At 39.6% G+C, this 24,194-nt stretch overlaps 1 protein-coding gene and 2 non-coding genes across 6 annotated transcripts in view; all 3 read right to left on the reverse strand.

Moving 5' to 3' along the window:
- The window catches only part of ptk2aa (protein tyrosine kinase 2aa), a 70,732-nt gene extending 55,176 nt beyond the window's left edge, over positions 1-15,556 (reverse strand). For all 4 annotated transcript variants that reach the window (XM_039605219.1, XM_031742739.2, XM_031742748.2 and 1 more), the window contains exon 1: positions 15,337-15,556. In XM_039605219.1, the coding sequence (XP_039461153.1) occupies positions 15,337-15,541 (205 nt within the window). In that variant the 5' untranslated portion in view covers positions 15,542-15,556. The remainder of the gene's footprint in view (positions 1-15,336) is intronic.
- A 1,918-nt stretch (positions 15,557-17,474) lies between these two features.
- Positions 17,475-17,546, reverse strand: trnah-gug. Its single transcript has one exon. It is a non-coding gene; the product is annotated as a tRNA-His (tRNA).
- Positions 17,547-22,666: 5,120 nt separating this feature from the next.
- On the reverse strand, positions 22,667-22,738 carry trnah-gug. The gene has a single exon. It is a non-coding gene; the product is annotated as a tRNA-His (tRNA).
- Positions 22,739-24,194: the final 1,456 nt, after the last annotated feature.

Here is a 24,194-nt window from a genome sequence, read left to right on the forward strand (position 1 = left end):
AACCAATCAGAGAGCTCCTTACATCCCACGGTGTGGCTAATTTGAATAGCCTCCAGCAAGTTGTTAATCGAAGAGCTAATCCAGCAGCTAATCCAGGAGCGAACAGGAAAGGAAATGGATTTTCAACTGCAGTTTATTAAATTGCAGGTGGAAAAGGATTTTGACCTGCAGTTTATTAAATTGCAAGTGGAAAAAGGATTTTGAACTGCAGTTTATTAAATTGCAAGTGGAAAAAGGATTTTGACCTGCAGTTTATTAAATTGCAAGTGGAAAAAGGATTTTGAACTGCAGTTTATTAAATTGCAAGTGGAAAAGGATTTTGACCTGCAGTTTATTAAATTGCAGGTGGAAAAGGATTTTGAACTGCAGTTTATTAAATTGCAAGTGGAAAAGGATTTTGAACTGCAGTTTATTAAATTGCAACTGAAAAAGGATTTTAAAATGTAGTTTATTAAAGTGCAATTGGAAAAAGTTTTTGAAAAATGCAAGTGGAAAAAGGATTTTGAAATGCAGTTTATTAAATTGGAATTCAAAAATGAATTTACAATTGCAGAATTTATTCTACAATTCATTATTAAAGCACAGAAATTTTTATTTCGATGCGCGTGGCTCTTGTGGTCCTCCATAGATTTAGGGCGTGTGAACTGGTGAGATAGCGAAGGCTTCAAAATAATCTTTAAATGACGCCAGGGTTGCATGTGTTATTTAATAAACATCCGAACAAATCTGACAAAAATACCCAGTTTATAGTGCAGTCCCAGCTGTGGGTGAAACATATCTACACTTGCTTAACCAGAGAAAAACATGTTTCTGAATAAGGCAAAAATCACACTTTCCATTAAATATTAAAGGTGCCTTTTATCTTGTCTGGGAGGAAGGCTAAAAGTGAATTCTCATTTCTGATTGGCCAATGAGTCCAAGCGCTTTAGTGGCTCTACTTAATGATCGTTAGATGGTACAATTTGTACCAGACCGTGCACCAGCATCCTAACATGTATAATTAACTACATATCCATTATTAACACAGTTTCAATCCAACATTCATCTTTTTGATTGAAGTTTTTCGTTATTCAAAGGATACCAGATTAGACGACATGGGTCAAACTGTTGTTTCTGGATGTACTGTACAAATAAAACACTAATTTGTGACTCTACCAGAAATCAAAAGTAAGTGATCGCCAGCTCAGCTTCTTTAATGTTAACACAGGTAAAGGAGCAGCGCCTTGCTTGCTTGCATTTTCCATGAACATGTGAAGGAGGGAAGTTGTTAGCGATACCTCTTTAGAAGAACTATAAGCACAGATCAACATGTTTAATACACACTAAAATATAGATGATCTAACCCAGTAACAAAACGCCACAGGGGGCTTGTTAGTTCATGCCAACATGTGCACGCAGAATACACAAACAGGCAGAGAACACTTACACAAATACACACCAACACCTACACGAAGCCACGTGGCCTGCATTGGGAACTATGTTGGGATGCACACGTGTATTCAAACACAAACCATCAATTTGACGCACATATCTAACACGTACTGCCTTCCACACACACACACACACACACACACACACACACACACACACACACACACACAGTTGAAGTTGAAGCCTCCTACATACAAAAAAAACCACACACTTAGGTGGATAAGAGAGAAGATTATTTAATGAATAGGGTTTCGAATAGGACTGCACAAAGATAGCAATCATCATCAATCTTCCACTCAAAAATAATACCCTGAAATATTTTGTTTTGTTCAAATCTGTGTGTGTGTGTGTGTGTGTGTGTGTGTGTGTGTGTGTGTGTGTGTGTGTGTGTGTGTCACAGTTGAGTATCTGAAACCAAACAAATGCTCATGATTTTGTTGAACAATTTGAGCAATTAATCTGATTAATTGAACTAAACTAATTGCCTCAGCTCGACTGTAAATAAGTAAGCATGTGTATTCACAGGTTTTCCGCCCTCTTCCTCCTGCTCATCGTCATTTAGTAGTGCACTAGTACTTATATAACACTTTTCAAACCAGTTTCCATGCCACATTCACACAGCACTTTATTCTGAACACTGTGTATATCTATTACAAACACACCAGCGTATGCACTGGGGGAGCATGTCCACATGCAGACCAGTGGAACCAGGGATTGAACCACTAACCTTCACATTAGTAGAACCTGCTCCAGAGCCAAAACCAATATCAACCATTAAAGCGTTCTTTACAGCCCCTCTTCTGCTCGTCTTTATCATCATATTTATTATAACCAGCAGAAAACCGCACTTACCAACAATAATTTTTAGTTTATAATAGTTATTCAAAGTAATGACAGCAGGAAACCAAAAGAACTAAACCTCTCTGACACTGTGTGTTTGAATGTGATAGTGACCACACACGCACACAAATCCACAACTACTTCAACTTTTTAGGCAGTCAATGCCTTAAAAGTTCTTACATATGGATAAACATGCATGCATATAATGGTTTAACACAGAAAGAAAAAAAGAATTTGCATACAACAGCATGTTAAAAGCCTTACCATGGTATAGTCCTTCCATTTAATATCCAGAAGAGAAGAGAAGAGAAGAGAAGAGAAGAGAAGAGAAGAGAAGAGAAGAGTAGAGTAGAGTAGAGTAGAGAAGAGAAGAGAAGAGAAGAGCTCCAATCTTCCTCTAAAGGACAGCTAAATTGGGAAAAGCCAATATCCCCAGCTTCTGTGGTCTTTGGGCTAGCGCTGTGCTAGCCAGCTAACTCTGTAATGATGGATAATGCCGACTTAAGCTCACAGCCTCCGCCTCCCCCCCTCTACTACAAACCTCTACTACACTGACACACACAGATACACAGCAAGCAGCACGAGGAGTGGGACTCGAGTGGAGGGAAGAACCAAAGGAGGGAGGGAAAGCGGAGCAGCAGGCAGCCTATGGATGTGAAAGGGGGGAGGGAGACGGAAGAGAGAAAAGAAGGAAGGAGGAGGAGACGTGGGTGTCTTTGTCCCCAGGAGAGTGAAGGAGGGGGGAGAGAGGGAGCCAGATGTACAGGAGATAGAGGCAAAACAAGTGAGGAGGGAAAGATATAAGAAATGATGTAATAACTGCAAGACAACATGAACAAAAAAAAGGAGTAAAATGAGAGAAAACCGTGCAGAAATATCAATAAGAACAAACTGAAAAAAGATAACTGCAAAAAGACACAGCTGAGAATGACATAAGAGAAATGAATATGAATGTGTGCGCATTGTTTTCCCTTTGGCTATTCTGCCTCTGTCACACACATGCCCCCCCCCCGTGGTGTTACTCAATTAGTCATAATGTAATGTTTTCAACTCGACACCGTCCTGCAGAAATCATCCATCTTTGGAGCAGAAAAAAAGAGACATGGGGACTTGCAGTCAGTTGTTCCACCGACTTTACCCATTTAATCCAATTATACTGTAATCAACTTCCACGCAGAGACATAGAGGAGTATGAAGCCACCTCCTCATCCAAATGGGCTTAAACCAACTGATTACTTCATAAATCAAACTGGCATAATAGCAAAGGAGAACAAGCACTAATATGTTAAATGGGATATTAAAGTTTTGCGATTATAAGTTGAAAAGATGCACTTATTTTTTTGGTAGTTCCTTGAGATTTTCTATCAGGTTATTTGTATCCCGACATCACTGATCCCACGTCGCCCTTACGCCCAAAAACATGGACAAGAGACATGCGGCATTGTGTTTAAACTTTGATACAGTACGTGTCTGCAAAAGCCTGCGCTCGCATATTTGTTGGCACAAGCAAACCCTCACAGATCTTGGCAGACGATAAAATTTTAATCATGTAGAGCAGAAAGTGTAATTGGGGCTTTAGGCTTTACAACTAATAATCATGGAAATCTGCCTTAATTTTAAGATTTTACGCATTTGCACTTGATTTTCTGCCAGATACGCAGCGTGATGAAGCACCCCAAAACATCTGAATCAGTAATAACAATGTCAAGTGCTATAATCAAACAGTCACGCTTGCAATAGTCTGCTGTCTCGGGACATGCCATTTATTTCCAGACTCAAAGAGACATTGCTTGAAGTTAAACTACTCAGGGCTATAAAAGATGTCAAGCTTAGTAAGTATGTGCAAGCATGAACATCAGAAGTGAAGCAGAAATCTGGACCCTGGAACTTCTCTATATATGGCTGTTTTCCAGAAAATGCGCTCCAAGTGCCATGAAATCAAAAGGGATTATCACTGATCCTTAATATTAAATCCACTATGTCACAGTATATTGTCACACTGGACACTCAGCAAAGTCTATGAACCGTGGCAGAGTCAAGCTCTCACACACGCACGCACACAAAATCAAGCAAACAGGCGGGCAGACAGGACGAGAGTTGCTCAGGAGTAAAGCAGATTAATGGGCCACTGGATTAGTGGGCCAAGATGTCACACAAAGACACACACACACATATACAGCCCTGCTCTGACTCTCATTTAGAAGGTGGCTCTAAGCTCGGTCCTTAAATCTTCCTGGCTTGCTCAGTGCAGGCATCCTTTCTTTGAGAGGAGGTGTGCTAACATCACCCTCTAGTGGCAATGCATTTTCAAGTGACCTGTCATATAAACACATAGACGCCTGGACATTAAAACCACCTGACTAGCGTGTGGGCCACATGCTGCCAAAAAACAGAGATCTTGAAATTCTTGGTTTGCACTGTGGGATCAAACTTGCTTTGCAGGATCATCTGGGTAATTTGGAAATCAAGTCAAACCACTCCGGAACAATTTTTGGCAAAGCAACAAGGCACATTTATCCTGCTGAAAGAGGTCGCTATCGTTGTGGGACGCCACTGCCATAAACATGTGATAGGTGTCAAAGTAACAATCATAAAAACGTCAGGACCTGATATTTCCACCCAATATTGTCCAGGGGATCGTCATTTCTTTGCCGTGCTCTCTCTCACCAAGGTGACCAACATTTTCGCAGCCATCCACGTAAAAATAAAACACGGGTTCTCACAGCAGGCCACCTTTTTCCACTGCCACTGTGGTTCCACTTTTCCAAAATAACAAACAACAACAAAGGAAGCTCGATCTTCAATAGAAAGATAAGCAACAGACAACAAAACGGCCTCTCACGGTTTGGATAAATGTTAGTGTGACTGGTGTGCTACAGATTTTATCTTGCAGGTGTAACACATAACTGCAAGATACCAGAGTTTTAAAAAGCCCAGAGCGTTATTTTTCCAGTTATATAGTTTCAAACTATAATATGGAGACCACTTGTTGTAGGCTGTTTTTACTCTACAGGGTGGGCCATTTATATGGATACACCATAATAAAATGGGAATGGTTGGTGATATTAAAGTCCTGTTTGTGGCACATTAGTATATGTGAGGGGGCAAACTCCTCAAGATGGGTGGTGACCATGGTGGCCATTTAGAAGTCGGCCATCTTGGATACAACTTTTGTTTTTTCAATAGGAAGAGGGCCATGTGACACATCAAACTTATTGGTAATGTCACAAGAAAAACAATGGTGTGCTTGGTTTCAACGTAACTTTATTCTTTCATGAGTTATTTAGAAGTTTCTCTTTGTTCACAGCCATTGACATGTCGAAGAGGTTAACACGTGAGGAGCGGATCGAAATTGTGTTGATATCTGGTGAACGCAGTAACCGGGTCATTGCAGCAGATTTCAATGCAAGACACCCTACGAGACCACCCATCTCCCATGCTACAGTTAGCAAACTGCTTGCTAAGTTTTGTGAAACTGGTTCAGTGTTGGATTTGCCAAAATGTGGACGCAAGAAAACTGTCACTAATGAAGAAACATCAGTGGCTGTCCTAGCTTCATTCAGCAAGAGCCCACAACGTAGCACTCGCTGCATGTCACTGGAGAGTGGCATTAGTCGAACATCCCTTCGGCGGATATTAGCTACTCACAAATGGCACCCTTACAAACTTCAGCTACTGCAGCATCTCAACGAGGATGACCCAGATTGGCGCACAGAATATGCAGAATGGGCAAAACAAAAATTGGAACAGGACCCTCAGTTCACGCAGAAGAGTTTGTTCAGTGATGAGGCAAACTTTTATGTGAATGGTGAAGTTAACAAACAAAACCACCGCTATTGGTCTGACACTAACCCACATTGGATGGATCTCTCCAAGACTGTTGGAACAACAAAAGTGATGGTTTGGTGTGGTATATGGGGTACAACGATAGTGGGTCCATTCTTCATCAATGGAAACCTCAAGGCCACTGGATATTTGAAATTGCTACATGATGATGTGTTTCCCTTTTTATGCACTGAAGCTGGCACGTTCCCTGAGTTTTTCCAGCAAGATGGTGCACCACCACATTATTGGTGCCAGGTCCGAGCATTCCTAGATGAACAGTTTCCTGGAAAGTGGATTGGTCGTCGTGGGCCAGTTGAATGGCCCCCAAGGTCTCCCGATCTGACCCCCTTAGACTTTTATCTTTGGGGTCATCTGAAGGCAATTGTCTATGGTGTGAAGATACGAGATGTGCAGCACCTGAAACTACGGATACTGGATGCTTGTGCTGGCATTTCTCCTGTGGTGTTGCTATCAGTGTGTGAAGAGTGGGAGAAGAGGGTTGCATTGACAATCCAACACAATGGGCAGCACATTGAACACGTTTTATAAGTGGTCAGAAACTTGTAAATAACTCATGAAAGAATAAATTTATGTTGAAACCAAGCACACCATTGTTTTTCTTGTGACATTACCAATAAGTTTGATGTGTCACATGGCCCTCTTCCTATTGAAAAAACAAAAGTTGTATCCAAGATTGCCGACTTCTAAATGGCCACCATGGTCACCACCCATCTTGAGGAGTTTGCCCCCTCACATATACTAATGTGCCACAAACAGGACTTTAATATCACCAACCAATCCCATGTTATTACGGTGTATCCATATAAATGGCCCACCCTGTAGTTCGGCTCATAGCTAGCTAGCCTTTATGGTGTGGTCTACCTAAACTGGTGATACAACGCATTAATTTGTCCTGTGTGTAAAAGTTCAGGCAATTAAAATGTTTTCATTAAATCGCAAGTTGTTATTTGATGAAGTGAGCAGAGTGTAGATGTTATCCAATACATAATGCTATTCAGCTAACTGTGGCAGTACTCACGTGTTGGCATTTCAGGCTTCAACCTTCTCACCTCTCATGTATTTTATATTTTTATTATATGAATTATTTCGTTTACTGAATTAATGGGTTTGCATCATGTGTTTGACACTATATTTTAGATTTGTGATTTGCTTGTAGTCCAGTGCTGAAATGTTACGAGAACTTTTAAAGATCCAATGCAACTGTCAGCCACTCGAAACATGTTTAATGCTACAACGTTACTGTTATATAATCAAATCACATTATGATTTGATTGGCAACCTTTAAAATTATATAGTCACACCAATTTTAATTTTTTTAGAATATATAAGAATTTCAGTAGAATTATTTCTTTTTAAATCTATTAATTATAAATGACCAGGCATAGCCCACCCGCAGTACCTTCATGTCCCACTAGGGGCATGAAGCTCACAATTTGAGAATCACTACTCGTGTTTTTTTCCCTGCTTATTTTACCCTCTGGGTTTATAAGTGAAGAAATGATACCCTATTTAACAGTCAAAACCCTTCAAATACATGTATCACCTCCAAATTTTTCCATATGACGACACAAAAGGAGCAGCTTTAGTGGTCTAATAAAGCGTGCTTTGTACCCATTTAATGTCTATGATGCTGGATTTTATTCAGCAAAATGATCCCATCTGCTACAAGAAGAAAAAAAAAGGCTTTCCAAGTATTTTGTGCAATGCTACTGCTGATATAATGACAAAAACATTTTTCCAGACAAAGAAAGAGGGAGAGGCAGACAGCCTCCAAACAAGTCTTCAATGAACCTTTGTTACCGGAGTGCGTCTGCTGGTGACTAATCTCACAGACAGACACATATACATTGACCCACAAGCAGACATTGTGGGATCACACCCACATCTGACCTCAGCCACACTAGTTTATGGTAGCATACCAGCCCCTGAGTGTGATGTCATACCTATGGCTTTCATCCAGGTGTTTCTTTGCTCATCACTGTGTGTTTCCCCTTATAATCCATCATGGCTGTGTTCTTTTTTTTATGTTTGTGTGCGGCTGTGCACGGATCTAGTGAACAAATGAGATCATATGATTGGCCAAACAGACACTGAAGACTGCTTTGGTCCTGTTCTCAGTGCGTGTGTGGCTTTCACTGTAAATGAAACTGAAGTTCTTTCTGAGCAGTCGGAACCTGAAAAGCAGACGTTCAATGCTTTGGTATCTGACCTAAAGCCTGAGAAGCTTTTCAGTAAATTTTCTGCCACCACACACTGACATTTCGAGTGACATGCTGTATTCAGATCTGATGGATAAATGTCAGGTTCAAATTCTTTAAAAATCGTGATTTACAGTTTCTACGTGCTCAGTTAATGTTACGGTTGTTCTCAGAACCATTTTGGAGATTTTAAAGGTTTGTTGAGAGAAACAGCCAACATATAGTCATTAAACCCTGCTAGCTTGCTGGTTTCTGTTGCAAATTTTGTAAGTTCCTGCGTCTCACTTTCCAAATGTCTCACTTTCCCCGTATCTGTGCAAGAGAACCCAATTACACTAATGACATAATAATATTTACTGTTATAGAATAATGTTGAGATACTTGAGCTTTAGGGATGTTGTTATGCATGTGTCAATATGAAGAGGAAAGTAAAGGGAGAATCATTTAAAAATAATAACCACACTACAGCAAACGTGTCTTGTAACACACACACGATGAAGACATTATTTAATTGTTTAGCCATCTCGTGCACATGCATTCTGTTAGCCAAAAATCAGACATATAAAAGTTTAAAAATATTCATTACATCTGGATCTGTTAGTATTTAGGGCTTTTCCTGGATAGAAAACAAATGTTTTAGCCTGGGACCAAAAGAAAACCTCCAGCACTGTGATACAGATACAGCACTGTGCAAAAGTCTAGAGCCACCCCTCATTTCTTTATATTTTTATGTCTAAGCAGACATTTAGTAGGCTTTCTTATAGTTTTTGTTGTTGTTGTTGTTGTTGTTTTTTAAGGTGGATTTGAACAATAGCTCTCCAGGATTTCTGAAGGTATTTCACTTTTTTTCCTTTGGAAATTGAGTGCTTCATTTTTTAGTCCACTCCGTGTACCTGATCATTTTCAGAGGAATGTTTTTTGCTTGTTTTTTGTTATGCCACCAACAATTCAAGCATAACAAAGGTTCCTGACTCAAAGGATAAACTAGTTTTGGGCAATTTGTTACTAACAGCCCAAAACACATAATTTGTTCCATTTCTTTAGCTGATTCTATGAAAAATGCCAATTATTCCACATTTTGTCAGACATAAAAACTGTATTTTTGCACAAATAAAGGGCTAAAAATTGCCTCGGGAAACAACACGCTTGTTTGGGACCTTCACATTCGCTTTCTAGAGAATTTTAAGACACTCTGCATGCCAGTATACTTAAAGACGGTTTTTGATGTTTAAACCAAACAGGTTTTTGTTTCCTTCCTGTAGCCACATTAGCTGTTCTCCCGGTTTCCAGTCAATCTGGTAATCCAAACCGCTTGCCAGAAACCCCATTTGTATTTAAAACAGCAGAGATGAGTATTATTAGTATTGATTTTCTCATGTAACTATCGACAACAATTTGCTTGAACGAAGAGGAAGTGGCGTCTGAAACATATCCCGAGATACCAGAGCAATGAGCAACTGGACAAATAAACCCACACAGCAGGAGGTAAGAGAAACCCACCAATGTGAAGATAAACATCCTGCATATGAACATAAAAGAAGATATTTTGGTTGATGTTTAGTAGAAAAAAGGTCACATTTTCTGCATATATGCACAAACACAGAAAATGTTCTGTCTTCTCCGCCCAGCTTTCTCCTCCTCCCACATCTTTTCTCTCCATCTATATGACAAAGCCCAACAATTACTTCTTTCTCTCTCCCCCCTCTGACTCACTGCAGTGTAATTACACTGTTCGCTCAAACACCACACATACGCACACAAAGTGGGAGAGGGGCAACTGATTCACAATATCTGTGGTTTTAATTGTTATTTTCAACACTTCAGTTACAGCACAGAGGAAAATTAAAGGAATGTGAGAACAGTTATTAGTTTTTCTCGAGTCGTTTTGGTTCAACTGTGCACACGCAGGCACACAAATACACACACACACACACACACACATACATACACTCGCATCTCTACGCCAGAGGGAATCACTGCATTTCAGTTCCATTCATCACTAGCTGACATGCTGCACCAGTGACCTGCATGACCGAAGGTACCTCACTCCAAGTGTGTGTGTGTGTGTGTTTGTATGTGTGTGTGTGAGACTGTCCTTGTGTGTGCATGCCCCAAGGAGGGACAAGTCATTAACTATGATGTCATTTCCTGCCATTGTAGCAAGTTTCAGCTGCAGCAAGCAAACTACACTTAGAGTGCAGTGCAAACGTAGACATACTAAAGCAAACGTACTGAGCTTCAGTTCTGTCAATAAACCAGTTCACTTGTACTATGTAACATACACAATGTTATTTATAATGGAGCATCCACACAAGAAATGACTAGCATGTGTAGTAGCCAGCAGCAAAGCAAAGGGGAAGGATCCCGCATTAAACTTTTCCAATTTAAGCAATTACAAATGGCAGTGACGCTGACAGACACAGGAGCAGTCGTTAGCTACATTAGGATATCCACTAGTCACCAACTACCAGCTATAAAGTGACGCACAGCGAGAACATTTTATAGATGTGGACGGTGCTAAACGGTTCTAAAACTCAGTCCAGATGATGATAAATCTGTCGACTGTCTTATGTTGTGGCTCCCTGTCTAAGTGTTGCCATGTCACGATCTGTTCACAGGATGATTATGTGACAGCAGTCATTTTCACACATGACTACTGGAAAATGTGAAGGCAGGACACTGTTGGAAGCTCTCCTCTCTCACATGTAACACACAGCAGAAGACAGTCCAGTTCTCACTACTGGAAATATGCATGTTCTTATGGGGGGCAAAGCTGATTTGATAGAGCACACAGATGGCAGGGCACTGGACGCCCAGTCAGTACCTTGAATGACCATTATGCTTAATTTATGCCACTGCGGTTGTGTAAGTTGTTTTTTTTTTTTTACAAAGATTTAAAAAACACAGAATGCAAAGCACAGACTGTGGCTACAGTTGACACTTCATTGTTTTTAACACTCGCCATCATGTGACAATAAACACTCTTTGTATGTAGACGGGGAGTTCGAGGCTGCCCATGGATGCTACCACTGCTGCACCCTAATTTCCCCCCCATTACCTGCACTACCAAAGAAAACAGCCACATTCAGACACCAGAGAGATGCTATGTTTGAGAGCAGGTAGGTTAAATACTGTTTACTGATACCTTTGGCTGTTTCAGACATTGGCATTCTCATATCAACCTCTGTCAGAGAATTTGTAGAAAGGTTCAGGGCCACAGTATCTGTTAGCTGTTGGGGTTTTCATAAGAAAATACCCACAGTCTTAAACAGATGGAATAATCAAGGCACTATTCCAATATTTGCTTCCTCAAGATCAGTATTCATAAATTTATAAAAAACTTCCTCAATTTCAAAGTATTGTGTTTTAATAACTAAAGAAATACAGAACAATAGGGGAAATAATTAATCTTATAAGCAGACTGATGAGGAAAACATGACCAGAAGTCAGTCACATCATCGCCGCTAGCCAATAGTTGTTAACAGTGATTATATGAGCGTGTAAATCTACGCAGGCAGCAATTTACACGCTCGCATTCTGCTAAGACAATACACAAACCCATCCAGATGCCTTCACATGCAGGTGGAAGAAGGTGTCCCCCATCTGGGCATTATAAGCTTAGCAAACATACATTTTTAACCATGAGAATGTCCACACACTTTCTCAAACCCAACTTTTTAAGGGACTACAGAGACATTTCTAACTGACAAACCCACGACAGTTATCTGCATTTTCTTGAGCAATCTTAATCACGATCAAAGCGAAAAGCAACCCACAAACAAGGACGCACAACGACACACACATAAACACCAGCTGGAGTCTGAGTGGTGCTCCTGCTTCTGAGAGGAAGAGGGCGTTTTCCTTTGAGCTCCTGAGGGACACAGCATGCTTTAGGATGTACAGTAAGTGCTCTTAGTGTGTGTGTGGAGGGGTGTGGGGTCTGCTTCCTGAATGCAGCCAATCCACAAGTAAAGGGAATGACTGTTCTTTTCGTCTCCTGTGCAAACACTCAACACACACACTTAGTTTCCTTCACAGCTAAAACCACATGCAGGATGCAAGGGAATAAGTTCAGCGAGAAGACAGAAGCTGAATTTACAGATTCGGGACACTTAAACACACACGTTTTTGTTTATGTTCTTTCCTGAGGTGACCTTGCAAATAGGAATCGTTGATTTGCGCAGGTTTTGTGGAAAAGGAGTTTAGACCTGCCACAGCTGCATATATTTACACAGCAGGTACAAAGCAGCCAAACATTGGGAGGAAAACAAGAAAAAAAGAGGGCCACCCTGTCTGCTAGGAAAACAGTACAACTTATTCAAAAAGGACCAAACTAAGCAATGAAACAAGCACAGTCGCCAACGCCCCCCTTCTCCTCAGATTACTTCATTAAGTCTTACTGATTCCTCGTGACACACGCACACTCTTATTCAGGAACCCTGCATACCTCAACATGCACAATGTGTGTCTGCAATGACTGCTATCGCTTATGAGTCGCACCACGTACTACAATTTAAAAGACGCGAGACTGACAGCTTTGTTACTGTCTTGTCTGCCTGTTTTTGCAGTCGGCCTAGACTAAAACTGATTTTAGTGCAACACAAAGAAGGTATCAAGAACCTTTTCAAAACTCAGTCAGTACACACCCCACCACAACTAAAAAGAGTGCGCAAACCTTGCAGGAGAGGAAAAGACAGTACAGCTCTCTGCAATGTGGTACACTGCTGCTGTAAGGTCTCTGAGTGTAGTCAAGTGTTTCTATAAATACAGGCCTCCTGCACTGCTCCGCAATTTACACACACAGAAACATACACACACACACACACACCGCTGCCACGCCTGTATTAGCCTGCTGTAGACCAGGCTGTAGAAGGTTCAAGCCAGAAAAGGTGTAGCCATTTATTGGACTCTGTAAAAGTGCATTCATTCATTTAAAAAAAAAAAAAAAATTGAAAGCAGTAACTTTTTAACAGCAGTCAAAGGTATAAATGCCGAGAGCCAACCTAAAGTGCCATATCAAGGAATTTCCCAGAGCCAGAGGAGGTTCAATATGTCAGATATTTTGAGAAAAACAGCGTTGTTTTCCACTCGTTTCACATACTGAGTGTAATGACATGTTTCTACTTGAGATAATGGATTTGGTCTTATGATGCCAAATTAGTAGACAGCAGCTAGACTCTATCGCCGCATGGCTCAAGCAAGCATGACTGGAAAGAATTTTAATGTAATCAAATCGGACCGATTTCACATCTGACCCACTCGCGTGTTATCTGCCTCCCAAATATCCACAAAAACTGATTGTGGTAGATACTGATTTGCAGCTTAAGACCACTATTCAAGTGGTTAAGCACTTAGGTCATGGTGAGGGAGCTGAATGAATGCAGCTGGAGTCTAAGTGAATACAAGCCCACTGGGTGGATAAGCTGCTTGGCAAAGAGGTCTCATTCACAATCAAACCTGAGGAAATCTATTTTACAGCCAATTGCGTATGATATTATGAACTAAATGTGCATCTGACAAGCCTTAAAACTATCCTGTTGCGGCGTAGGAGGTAGTGCCTGCAGGATGTCGTCCCGGCAACGACTTTTATCTCATCAGAAGAGCCATTATTCAAATACCAGGAATGCACAATGTGAATAAGTAAATTGGTTTGTCAGTAAAAGAGGACAGAAATGAATTTAAAGAATCAAAATATTCAATAATTAAGAAGTAAACCAAAAGTATTTGTAATGTAACTGCAATTCAGAGCCCTGGATCTTATTAGTACACAATTCAGAGCTTCAGATTGAAAAATATTCATATGCAGGACTGCACGCTTATTAGTATACTGTTGGTTTAAAGCTTCAGTGGCCTCAGGATACTTTAATTCATTAGCATTTTCTTGCATGTGAAATATGAAGGATTGGCAAGCTCAGCACTGCAGCTCTTTCACACTTGGGAACATAAAGAACGGAGTATGCTGTTTTTGAGGTGATTCACTTGCATTTGACAGTTTGTCCAACTTTACACTGACTCCTTATGCCCCTATTATATATACACATAGCGTCCATATATAATGACTGTTCATAATATAGGGACAAAATTAATCTTTGTGAATTTTCCATGGATTTAACTGGTCATTTCTTTATGAACTCTCTGAGAAGTCCCCAGAAGCCCAAAAAAGGTTACAAGTCAATACAATGCTCTCAAATATCTTATTTTCTCTGACTAACAACCCCCAAACCGAACACTTTTCAATTTAAAGCTACATAAAGTTAAAAGAAAACGAGCAAATCCCATATGTAAGATAAAAATCAGACACAACTTGGCACTTAGATTGAGGGAAAAGCCTGAAACTGTTTATCAAAAAGAAATTGTCATTCAGTAAAGTAATCAATGAATGGCTGTATATTCCTGTATAGCTCTTGGCCTTCAGCCCTTGATATGCTGCATTAGCTTATTGGTTAACAGGGGGGGGGGAAACGAATTGCAGTCGTGTCACATGAGATCTTAAATCTTATAAAATAAGACTCGTGTGGCCAATAAACATTGAGAAAAACTTATTATTATGAATTTCTCCACTATTACAGGAGGAAACGAAACATAAGTGTTCTTTTAAGGTGGAAAGTATGTGAGTTCAGTTAAGTTCGGTCAATCAAGGTAAAGCAGCAGCTGAATCCGGGAGAATGAGGACAAACAAATGCGTAAAGTAATTCTGGAGATAAATGTAGGTTAATCCGGTTCAACTATTTACCGTAACTTACACTCTGCATTCACTCCATGTGACCGAGGCGACGAGTTTGGTGGCAGTAGGTCACCTTATTTTCCAACTTAGCGAAAGGTAAACTATGTCCTAGTTACGGTGCCCTAAAGCTAAGCTAACTTATCCGGTACTTCCCAAATAATAAGTGAGTAAATTAGTCCAAATACTTGGGGCAGGGAAACAGCTAGCGCCAGCCAGGACTGAACGGTAACCCAACTGCATCTCCCGTAATATCTTTTAGCTGTTGAAATAATCCCCCCAAAACACAACATCACTCACGCTGACTTATTCCAGGTGACGTCCAAGAGGTTTGAGTTGACTTTACCGGCGACAGAAGCTGTGAAGGGTCGGTAAATAATCCGTTATTTTCACTTGTAGAGCTGGAAGGACTTTCAGATAGCGTTTTTTTTCGCTCCAGCCCGTTTCCCCCTTCTCGCTCTCCCTCTCGTCGCCTGTTCCTGCTTCCCCTCTCCACATCCAGCATTCCAATATGGCTGCTTCTGGGAGAGAAAAAGAGAGAGAGGGGGGAGAGCGAGGAGAGGAAAAGCCTGCCCGCAGGCACACAAAACACAAACCAGCAACCCATGAATGAATGAATGTGTAGATACTTAAAATGTTACAAATGTAGCCGCTTTGTTGTATCCAGGTTTAGAACATTTAGAACATCCCTTAACTTAATTGCGTAGTAACTCTTAGTAACAATGTAACAAATTCTACTTTGGATGTCCTACATTTAAAAAAGTGTACTAATGACAAAAACATCAGAATGGAAATGTTGCCTCCTTAAACAGGGATTGTTATGCTGTTCCTTATTTCTTTCATAGGATTGAAGTATTTGAACTTTTTTTGGTGGGGGGGGAGCAAAATGAAAATTTTGTAAATACCTCACATAAACAGCAACACCTGTATTTTACACTGTGTCCTTATCTATTTAACAAAAATCTCACCAGTTTCAAGTAGTAGAAAGGCGATGGTGTTTAAATGCACTTTAATAAATGTTAATAAGCCCCTATGAAAGCAGAAGTTTTGGCAGTTTGTTGGTCTGTGTGTATACACAATCAGCATTGATATTAAAGAAGCCACAATTGGCGCTCATCAGTCTGGGAAGGGTTATAATGCCATTTCTAAACCATTTGAAGTCAACAACTTTCTGTCACAGACAGATGATGACCTGATCCAAGATCAGTATAAGATAAATAACATCAATATTGAGTTGTGAGTTTCCCGCAGGTATTCTTCTAAAGTCCATGAAAAAAAAAATGCAGTTGAACAATAGCACAGCACATCCACTTTAAGGTAGCAAATGTCATTATAATTATAAAGAATGGGGCCTTCCACATGTACATGCATTTGTGCTACTGTAGATAGCCTGTAGATAAGGTTCCCTAAACAGCACCCACTTTACATAATAATGCAGTATTTCCACAGACACCTCAAAACCAACAACTTCTCCTGTGAAAGAATGCCAAGCAGGGTATTTGAGACCATTTGTTTGAGAAAGACAAACAAAAAGAAAAAAAGAACCCTTGGTACAGGAATACAAGCACAATATAAACCAGACTAGTCATCCCCTCTTTAAACTCCGAGACTAGAGACTTTTGTAAACTGTTACAAATTTACAGTGAAATCTACAGCTGATGTGGAGGAATCTGGAGCCTTTTATTCCTCGGAGATCTGGGCTATAATCCCGGTGTCCACCTTGCCTCTGCAATAGGTGTTGGCTCTTGACTGTATACGCATGTGTCTGCTTGGCAAATAATACAGTGTCAGAGCCTACTGATTCATTAATCAAACCTAACAAGGTTTGGCCCATTAATCTTTCTTATCATGCCAGTACTTCACTGAGTTTACACTGTGCGTCTTGCTTTTATACACAGGGTCACACACGACATCTGCTGGTCAGTGATTGTTATTACACTTTATTTAGGATTTTAAATAGGTTTTGAATTTCAGTACAGTATATTTAGCTTTAATGGATATTTCATATGTTTTATGTTCTCTCACTTGTGGTTTACAGTGACCTCTGGATCTGAAAGGAAAAAAAAATCTGTTGTTTCTATGGTCATAAAAGGGAATCTATGATTGAAAGGTGGTCCAATATAAAGTCATGGACGATTCACGCAAAATAAACCACGGAGCTCTAAAGTGGAATGAATAGAGGTTCTGGTAATTCCATATAATAGTAAGCGGTCTTTATGTATGCAAGTAATTCAGAAAGCTTCTTGTTATGTGAAATGAACGACCAACGTGGTGGCACAATGAAATACGCAAGGTATTTACACACAAACACGTGCATAGTAAGAGGCTTGTCTCAGTTTTGCTTTGCTAAATGTACAATTTGTACTTTGCTCATATGAAAGCCGTCTCTCCGCCGTTACTGATTTACAGTGTTTGATAATATTCGCTTCAAAAGTGTATGCCGTGACCCGGATTCGAACCGGGGTTGCTGCGGCCACAACGCAGAGTACTAACCACTATACGATCACGGCTGGCCACCCAAGAGGGCTGATTGCAGGTGTTGTGCCCAAAAGTGATTGTCTGCCAGAAACTGATTGCCGTCCGCGGGAGCGCGCGCAGCTGCTTAAAGCTGCAGCGCTCGGATTACTTGCGTTGCCAGCTACTTCCGTGCAACTGATATAACGTGGGGGGGGGGGAACCCAAACACATTTATGCCTTTGTTATTAGGCAAAGGTATGCATTTATGGAACTTTAACGTTTCTTGTAACCGAATTATGACGCTTATCAGAAGGTTGCTTTCAGTGTGTAGCGCAGTCACGAATGACTACACGCATGACGATGGAATAATTAATGCCTACAGGTTTACTCTCGTTGTTCATATTTGTTATAAGACTGTCGAATAGTAGTTAAAACAATAAAGACCTATTGTGCCAGTATCACCATGACTCTTTCTTGTTTGTTCATAATAGCGACTGAGAACATGGCATTTTAGCGCTACCAAAAAGTGATTGTGGCCTATAACTTGTCACTGAAACAATATTTCGGTTTCAAACTTGGTGGATGTCACTCAGAAGGGTCCTGTGTGACATATTATATCTCAAACAGTCCATTAGAACTGCTGAAAAACTTTTAAAATAACATTAATACCCATAATATGCCATTTTCAACCTGCCAAAAAGTGATTGTGGCCTATATCTTGTCACTGAAACAATATTTCTGCATCAAACTTTTTGGGTATCATCCAAAAGGGTTATATGTGACACACTGTATCTCAAACAGTCTCTAAGGACTGTTGAATAACTTTTAAAGGACCATTAATACCCATTTTCGACCTGCCAAAAAGTGATTGTGACCTATATCTTGTCACTGAAACAATATTTCTGCTTCAAACTTGCTGGAAGTCATTCGAAAGGGTCATATGTGACATGTTATAACTCAAACAGTCCCATAGAATTGCTGAATAACCTTTAAGGGAACAATAAAACTGATAAAATGCCATTTTCAGCCTGCCAAAAAGTGATTGCTGCCTATATCTTGTCACTGAAACAATATTTCTGCTTCAAACTAGACTGATATCATTCAGAAGGATCATATGTGACACATTATATCCCAATCAGTCTCTAAGAAATGCTGAATAACTTTTAAAGGAACATTAATACCCATAATATGCCATTTTCGACCTGCCAAAAAGTGATTGTGGCCTATATCTTGTCACTGAAACAATATTTCTGCTTCAAACTTGGTGGGTATCATCCAAAAGGGTTATATGTGACACATCATATCCCAAACAGTCTCTAAGAAATGCTGAATAACTTTTAAAGGAACATTAACATTGATAATATGCCATTTTCAGCCTGCCAAAAAGTGATTGCCGCCTATATCTTGTCACTGAAATACTATTTCTGCTTCAAACTTGACTGATATCATTCAGAAGAATCATATGTGACATATTATATCTCCATCAGTCCCTTAGAACTGTTGAATAACTTTTAAAGGAACATTAATACCCATAATATGCCATTTTCGACCTGCCAAAAAAAAAGTGATTGTGGACTATATCTTGTCACTGAAACAATATTTCTGCTTCAAACTTGCTGGAAGTCATTCGAAAGGGTCATATGTGACATGTTATAACTCAAACAGTCCCATAGAATTGCTGAATAACCTTTAAGGGAACAATAAAACTGATAAAATGCCATTTTCAGCCTGCCAAAAAGTGATTGCCGCCTATATCTTGTCACTGAAACAATATTTCTGCTTCAAACTAGACTGATATCATTCAGAAGGATCATATGTGACACATTATATCCCAATCAGTCTCTAAGAAATGCTGAATAACTTTTAAAGGAACATTAATACCCATAATATGCCATTTTCGACCTGCCAAAAAGTGATTGTGGCCTATATCTTGTCACTGAAACAATATTTCTGCTTCAAACTTGGTGGGTATCATCCAAAAGGGTTATATGTGACACATCATATCCCAAACAGTCTCTAAGAAATGCTGAATAACTTTTAAAGGAACATTAACATTGATAATATGCCATTTTCAGCCTGCCAAAAAGTGATTGCCGCCTATATCTTGTCACTGAAATACTATTTCTGCTTCAAACTTGACTGATATCATTCAGAAGGATCATATGTGACATATTATATCTCCATCAGTCCCTTAGAACTGTTGAATAACTTTTAAAGGAACATTAATACCCATAATATGCCATTTTCGACCTGCCAAAAAGTGATTGTGGACTATATCTTGTCACTGAAACAATATTTCTGCTTCAAACTTGCTGGAAGTCATTCGAAAGGGTCATATGTGACATGTTATAACTCAAACAGTCCCATAGAATTGCTGAATAACCTTTAAGGGAACAATAAAACTGATAAAATGCCATTTTCAGCCTGCCAAAAAGTGATTGCCGCCTATATCTTGTCACTGAAACAATATTTCTGCTTCAAACTAGACTGATATCATTCAGAAGGATCATATGTGACACATTATAACCCAATCAGTCTCTAAGAAATGCTGAATAACTTTTAAAGGAACATTACTACCCATAATATGCCATTTTCGACCTGCCAAAAAGTGATTGTGGACTATAACTTGTCACTGAAACAATATTTATGCTTCAAACTTGTTGGGTATCATCCAAAAGGATCATATGTGGCACATCATATCCCAAACAGTGATAAGGTGTGATTGCAATTTGTTTGTAGGATTATTCAATTATTTTGTGTTTCCTAACATGTTAGCATTATAGTTACTGTAGACAAAGAATTAATATATATGTTGTTCCATGGTTTACTCGTGTTCAGCTTCCGCTGTACCCCCTGTTTCTGGTCTATTTGTTAGTTTATTTTAACTGGTGGTTTCTTCTTTAATTGGATGTAATTGTTATTCGTTTTTGGTTTTCGTTTCAATTAATAAGTGCTGTAATGGAATGGAATTTTTATTACCTTTTGTTTTCTCTTTCCTATGACTTAGTGTTCCTAATGTGTTTAAGCAGATCTCCTCCCACCTGTTTCCATTTGGCCATTATCCTTGTTTTGTATTATTTTTGAATTACAACATTTTTGAAATTTGACGTTTTATGCACTGTCCAATAAAGGCTTGATTTAAATTTGCAGCAAAATGTGTCACATAAAACTTTTGGGAATGATGTCCATAAAATTTGAAGCAGAAATATTGTTTCAGTGACAAGATATAGGCGGCAATCACTTTTTGGCAGCTTGAACATGACTATTATCGGTATTGATGTTCTTTTAAAAGTTATTCAGCAGTTCTAATGGACTGTTTGGGATGTAATATGTCACATATAGCCCTTCTGGATGATATCAAACAAGTTTGAAGGAGAAATATTATTTCAGTGACAAGATATAGGCCACAATCACTTTTTGGCAGGTTGAAAATTGCATATTTTCAGTTTTATTGTTCCCTTAAAGGTTATTCAGGATTTCCTAGAGACTGTTTGGGATATGATGTGCCACATATGATCCTTTTGGATGATACCCAACAAGTTTGAAGCATAAATATTGTTTCAGTGACAAGTTATAGTCCACAATCACTTTTTGGCAGGTCGAAAATGGCATATTATGGGTAGTAATGTTCCTTTAACAGTTATTCAGCATTTCTTAGAGACTGATTGGGATATAATGTGTCACATATGATCCTTCTGAATGATATCAGTCTAGTTTGAAGCAGAAATATTGTTTCAGTGACAAGATATAGGCGGCAATCACTTTTTGGCAGGCTGAAAATGGCATTTTATCAGTTTTATTGTTCCCTTAAAGGTTATTCAGCAATTCTATGGGACTGTTTGAGTTATAACATGTCACATATGACCCTTTCGAATGACTTCCAGCAAGTTTGAAGCAGAAATATTGTTTCAGTGACAAGATATAGTCCACAATCACTTTTTGGCAGGTCGAAAATGGCATATTATGGGTATTAATGTTCCTTTAAACGTTATTCAGCATTTCTTAGAGACTGATTGGGATATAATGTGTCACATATGATCCTTCTGAATGATATCAGTCTAGTTTGAAGCAGAAATATTGTTTCAGTGACAAGATATAGGCAGCAATCACTTTTTGGCAGGTCAAAAATGGCATATTATCGGTATTATTGTTCCTTTAAAAGTTATTCTGCATTTCTTAGAGACTGTTTGGGATATGATGTGCCACATATGATCCTTTCGGATGATACCCAACAATTGTGAAGCAGAAATATTGTTTCAGTGACAAGATATAGGCCACAATCACTTTTTGGCAGGTCGAAAATGGCACATTATGAGTATTATTGTTCCTTTAAAAGTTATTCTGCATTTCTTAGAGACTGATTGGGATATAATGTGTCACATATGATCCTTTTGGATTATATCCAACAGGTTTGAAGCAGAAATATTGTTTCAGTGACAAGTTATAGGCCACAATCACTTTTTGGCAGGTTGAAAATTACATATTATTGGTATTAATGTTCTTTTAAAAGGTATTCAGCAGTTCTTGGAGAGTTTTTGGGATATAATATATCACGTGTAACCATTCGGGAATATATCCAACAAGTTTGAAGCTGAAATATTGTTTCAGTGACAAGTTATAGGCCACAATGACTTTTCGGTAGCGCTAAAATGCCATGTTCTCAGTCGTTATTCTGAACAAACAAGACAGAGTCATGGTGATACTGGCACAATAGGTCTTTATTGTTTTAACTACTATTCGACAGTCTTATATCAAATATGAACAACGAGAGTAGAGATGTCTTTGGGTTGTTTCCCCCACGTTATGTCAGTTGCACGGAAGTAGCTGGCAACGCACTTAATCCGGGCGCTGCAGCTTTAAGCAGCTGTGCGCGCTCCCGCGGACGGCAATCAGTTTCTGGCAGACAATCACTTTTGGGCACAACACCTGTATGGTAGTGAGGCATCGTCACCCCGACATTAAAAATAAGTTTAGGAGCCGTTTTACACCCTTCAAACTGAAGTGTGCGGTTTCGGGTGGAAGTTTATTAGTGTGTAACTTGCTTTCATGCTCCAATGGATTGTAAACGTGTTTTGGTTTGTGATTTATTTTTTCTTTATTTATTTCTATTATGAATTTAACAAAGATGTTCCTCAAATTTCCTCAAGAAAACGCCTATTGATTATGGATAAAATGCCGTGACCCGGATTCGAACCGGGGTTGCTGCGGCCACAACGCAGAGTACTAACCACTATACGATCACGGCGCGCCACCTCTGAGGGTGAGGAGTAGTCGTCACCGCAGTGTTCAGAACCTGAAGATTGATTTCTGGAACGCATCTTGACGTATCTCACCGCTTTGTCGTCTCGAATTTCTACAAGTTTGGCTCAGCACTTTGTTTCCATGTGTCATTAAGTCTTCTTCTCATTACGCTGTCACTGGTTAATCTATGACTATGGTGCAATCTATGACTCTTAATGAAAATGAAAGTAAGAAACATTCTACACAAGTTACTGTGCAGAAAGTTCTGTAGCTGTAAAGATAAATTCACGTTTGCAAGTTCAGTGGTAAAACAAACAAACAAACAAAACCCAACAATAAATATTTTCTTGACAAGCAGGTGATTCCATGGCATACAGCGATGCTGTTGCTCTGTCTCGAGTTTGGGGTATGTTAGCATACGTGCGTCATGGATAACAACCACAAGACTGTTTCCAATAATTACCTTTATCGCTCCGGTGGGCTCACCAGTCAGACTCACAGGCCCTTTCACCGTTTTAAGTTCTGCTTTCAGTTTCAGTTTCTGTTTTTTTACAGATAAATAGCCACTCTGTGACACGAAGGAAAAGCAGACTTGATAGAAGATAAATGATAAATAGTGGGTTTAATTTTTAAAATAGCATTCAAAATGCCACGTGGCCTCAAAATTTGAGTCCAGCATTGGTCCAAGAGGCCTCTTCTACATGAAAATGGGGAGGAGATCAGTGCAGCCCAGTTCCTCTGTTAGATGGTCATGTCTATACTTGGGCCACAGTGAATGCACTTTCCTGGAAAGCACTTTGTGTGGACTTCTGTGTTTTTAAATGTGCTTTAAAAAAATTTGACCTTTCAGCACTACCTACTTCTGCCACCAGAGTGCTCCAGACACGCATTATGGAAATCACTATTCCCATTTTTACAGTGACAGTGGTCTGGCGGTCAATAATGTCTGCTGTTCTTTTGTAGGTGTAGCACTGAGGCCTGCCCAGGAAAACTACCCCCCAAAAATCAGTGGCCTTTCCTGCTAAAACTTGCAGCTGCGAGCAGGGGCGATTTTAGCCCATTTTTGGGGGTGCTTCAGCACCCCCAAAATGAATCAAAGCACCCCCAAAGATTTCTTACTTTTTTGACAATATTTGCTGTTTTTGTGACACACTACTAAAAATATAAAAAGCATACAGTACTTGTCAAAGGAGTTTGCAAAGAAAAGCGTCTGGACTTCTTTAAGTTGCTTGAAGACGTTTCACCTCTCATCCGAGAAGCTTCTTCAGTTCTAAGGTCAAATGGCCGAGAGTCCCAGATTTAAACCCAGTGGGAGTGTCCCCCCAAAGAGGGACAAAGGACCCCCTGGTGATCCTCTAATCACATGAGCCAAGGTGTGAAAGCGGGTGTCATACCTTGACTCAGGGCCTTCAAGTTAAACACTATGAAAGGTAGAAACAAGTTTAATATTCAGAAACCTA

The sequence above is a fragment of the Oreochromis aureus genome, linkage group 22 (assembly GCF_013358895.1).
Source record: "Oreochromis aureus strain Israel breed Guangdong linkage group 22, ZZ_aureus, whole genome shotgun sequence".
NCBI classification, from domain to species: domain Eukaryota; kingdom Metazoa; phylum Chordata; class Actinopteri; order Cichliformes; family Cichlidae; genus Oreochromis; species Oreochromis aureus.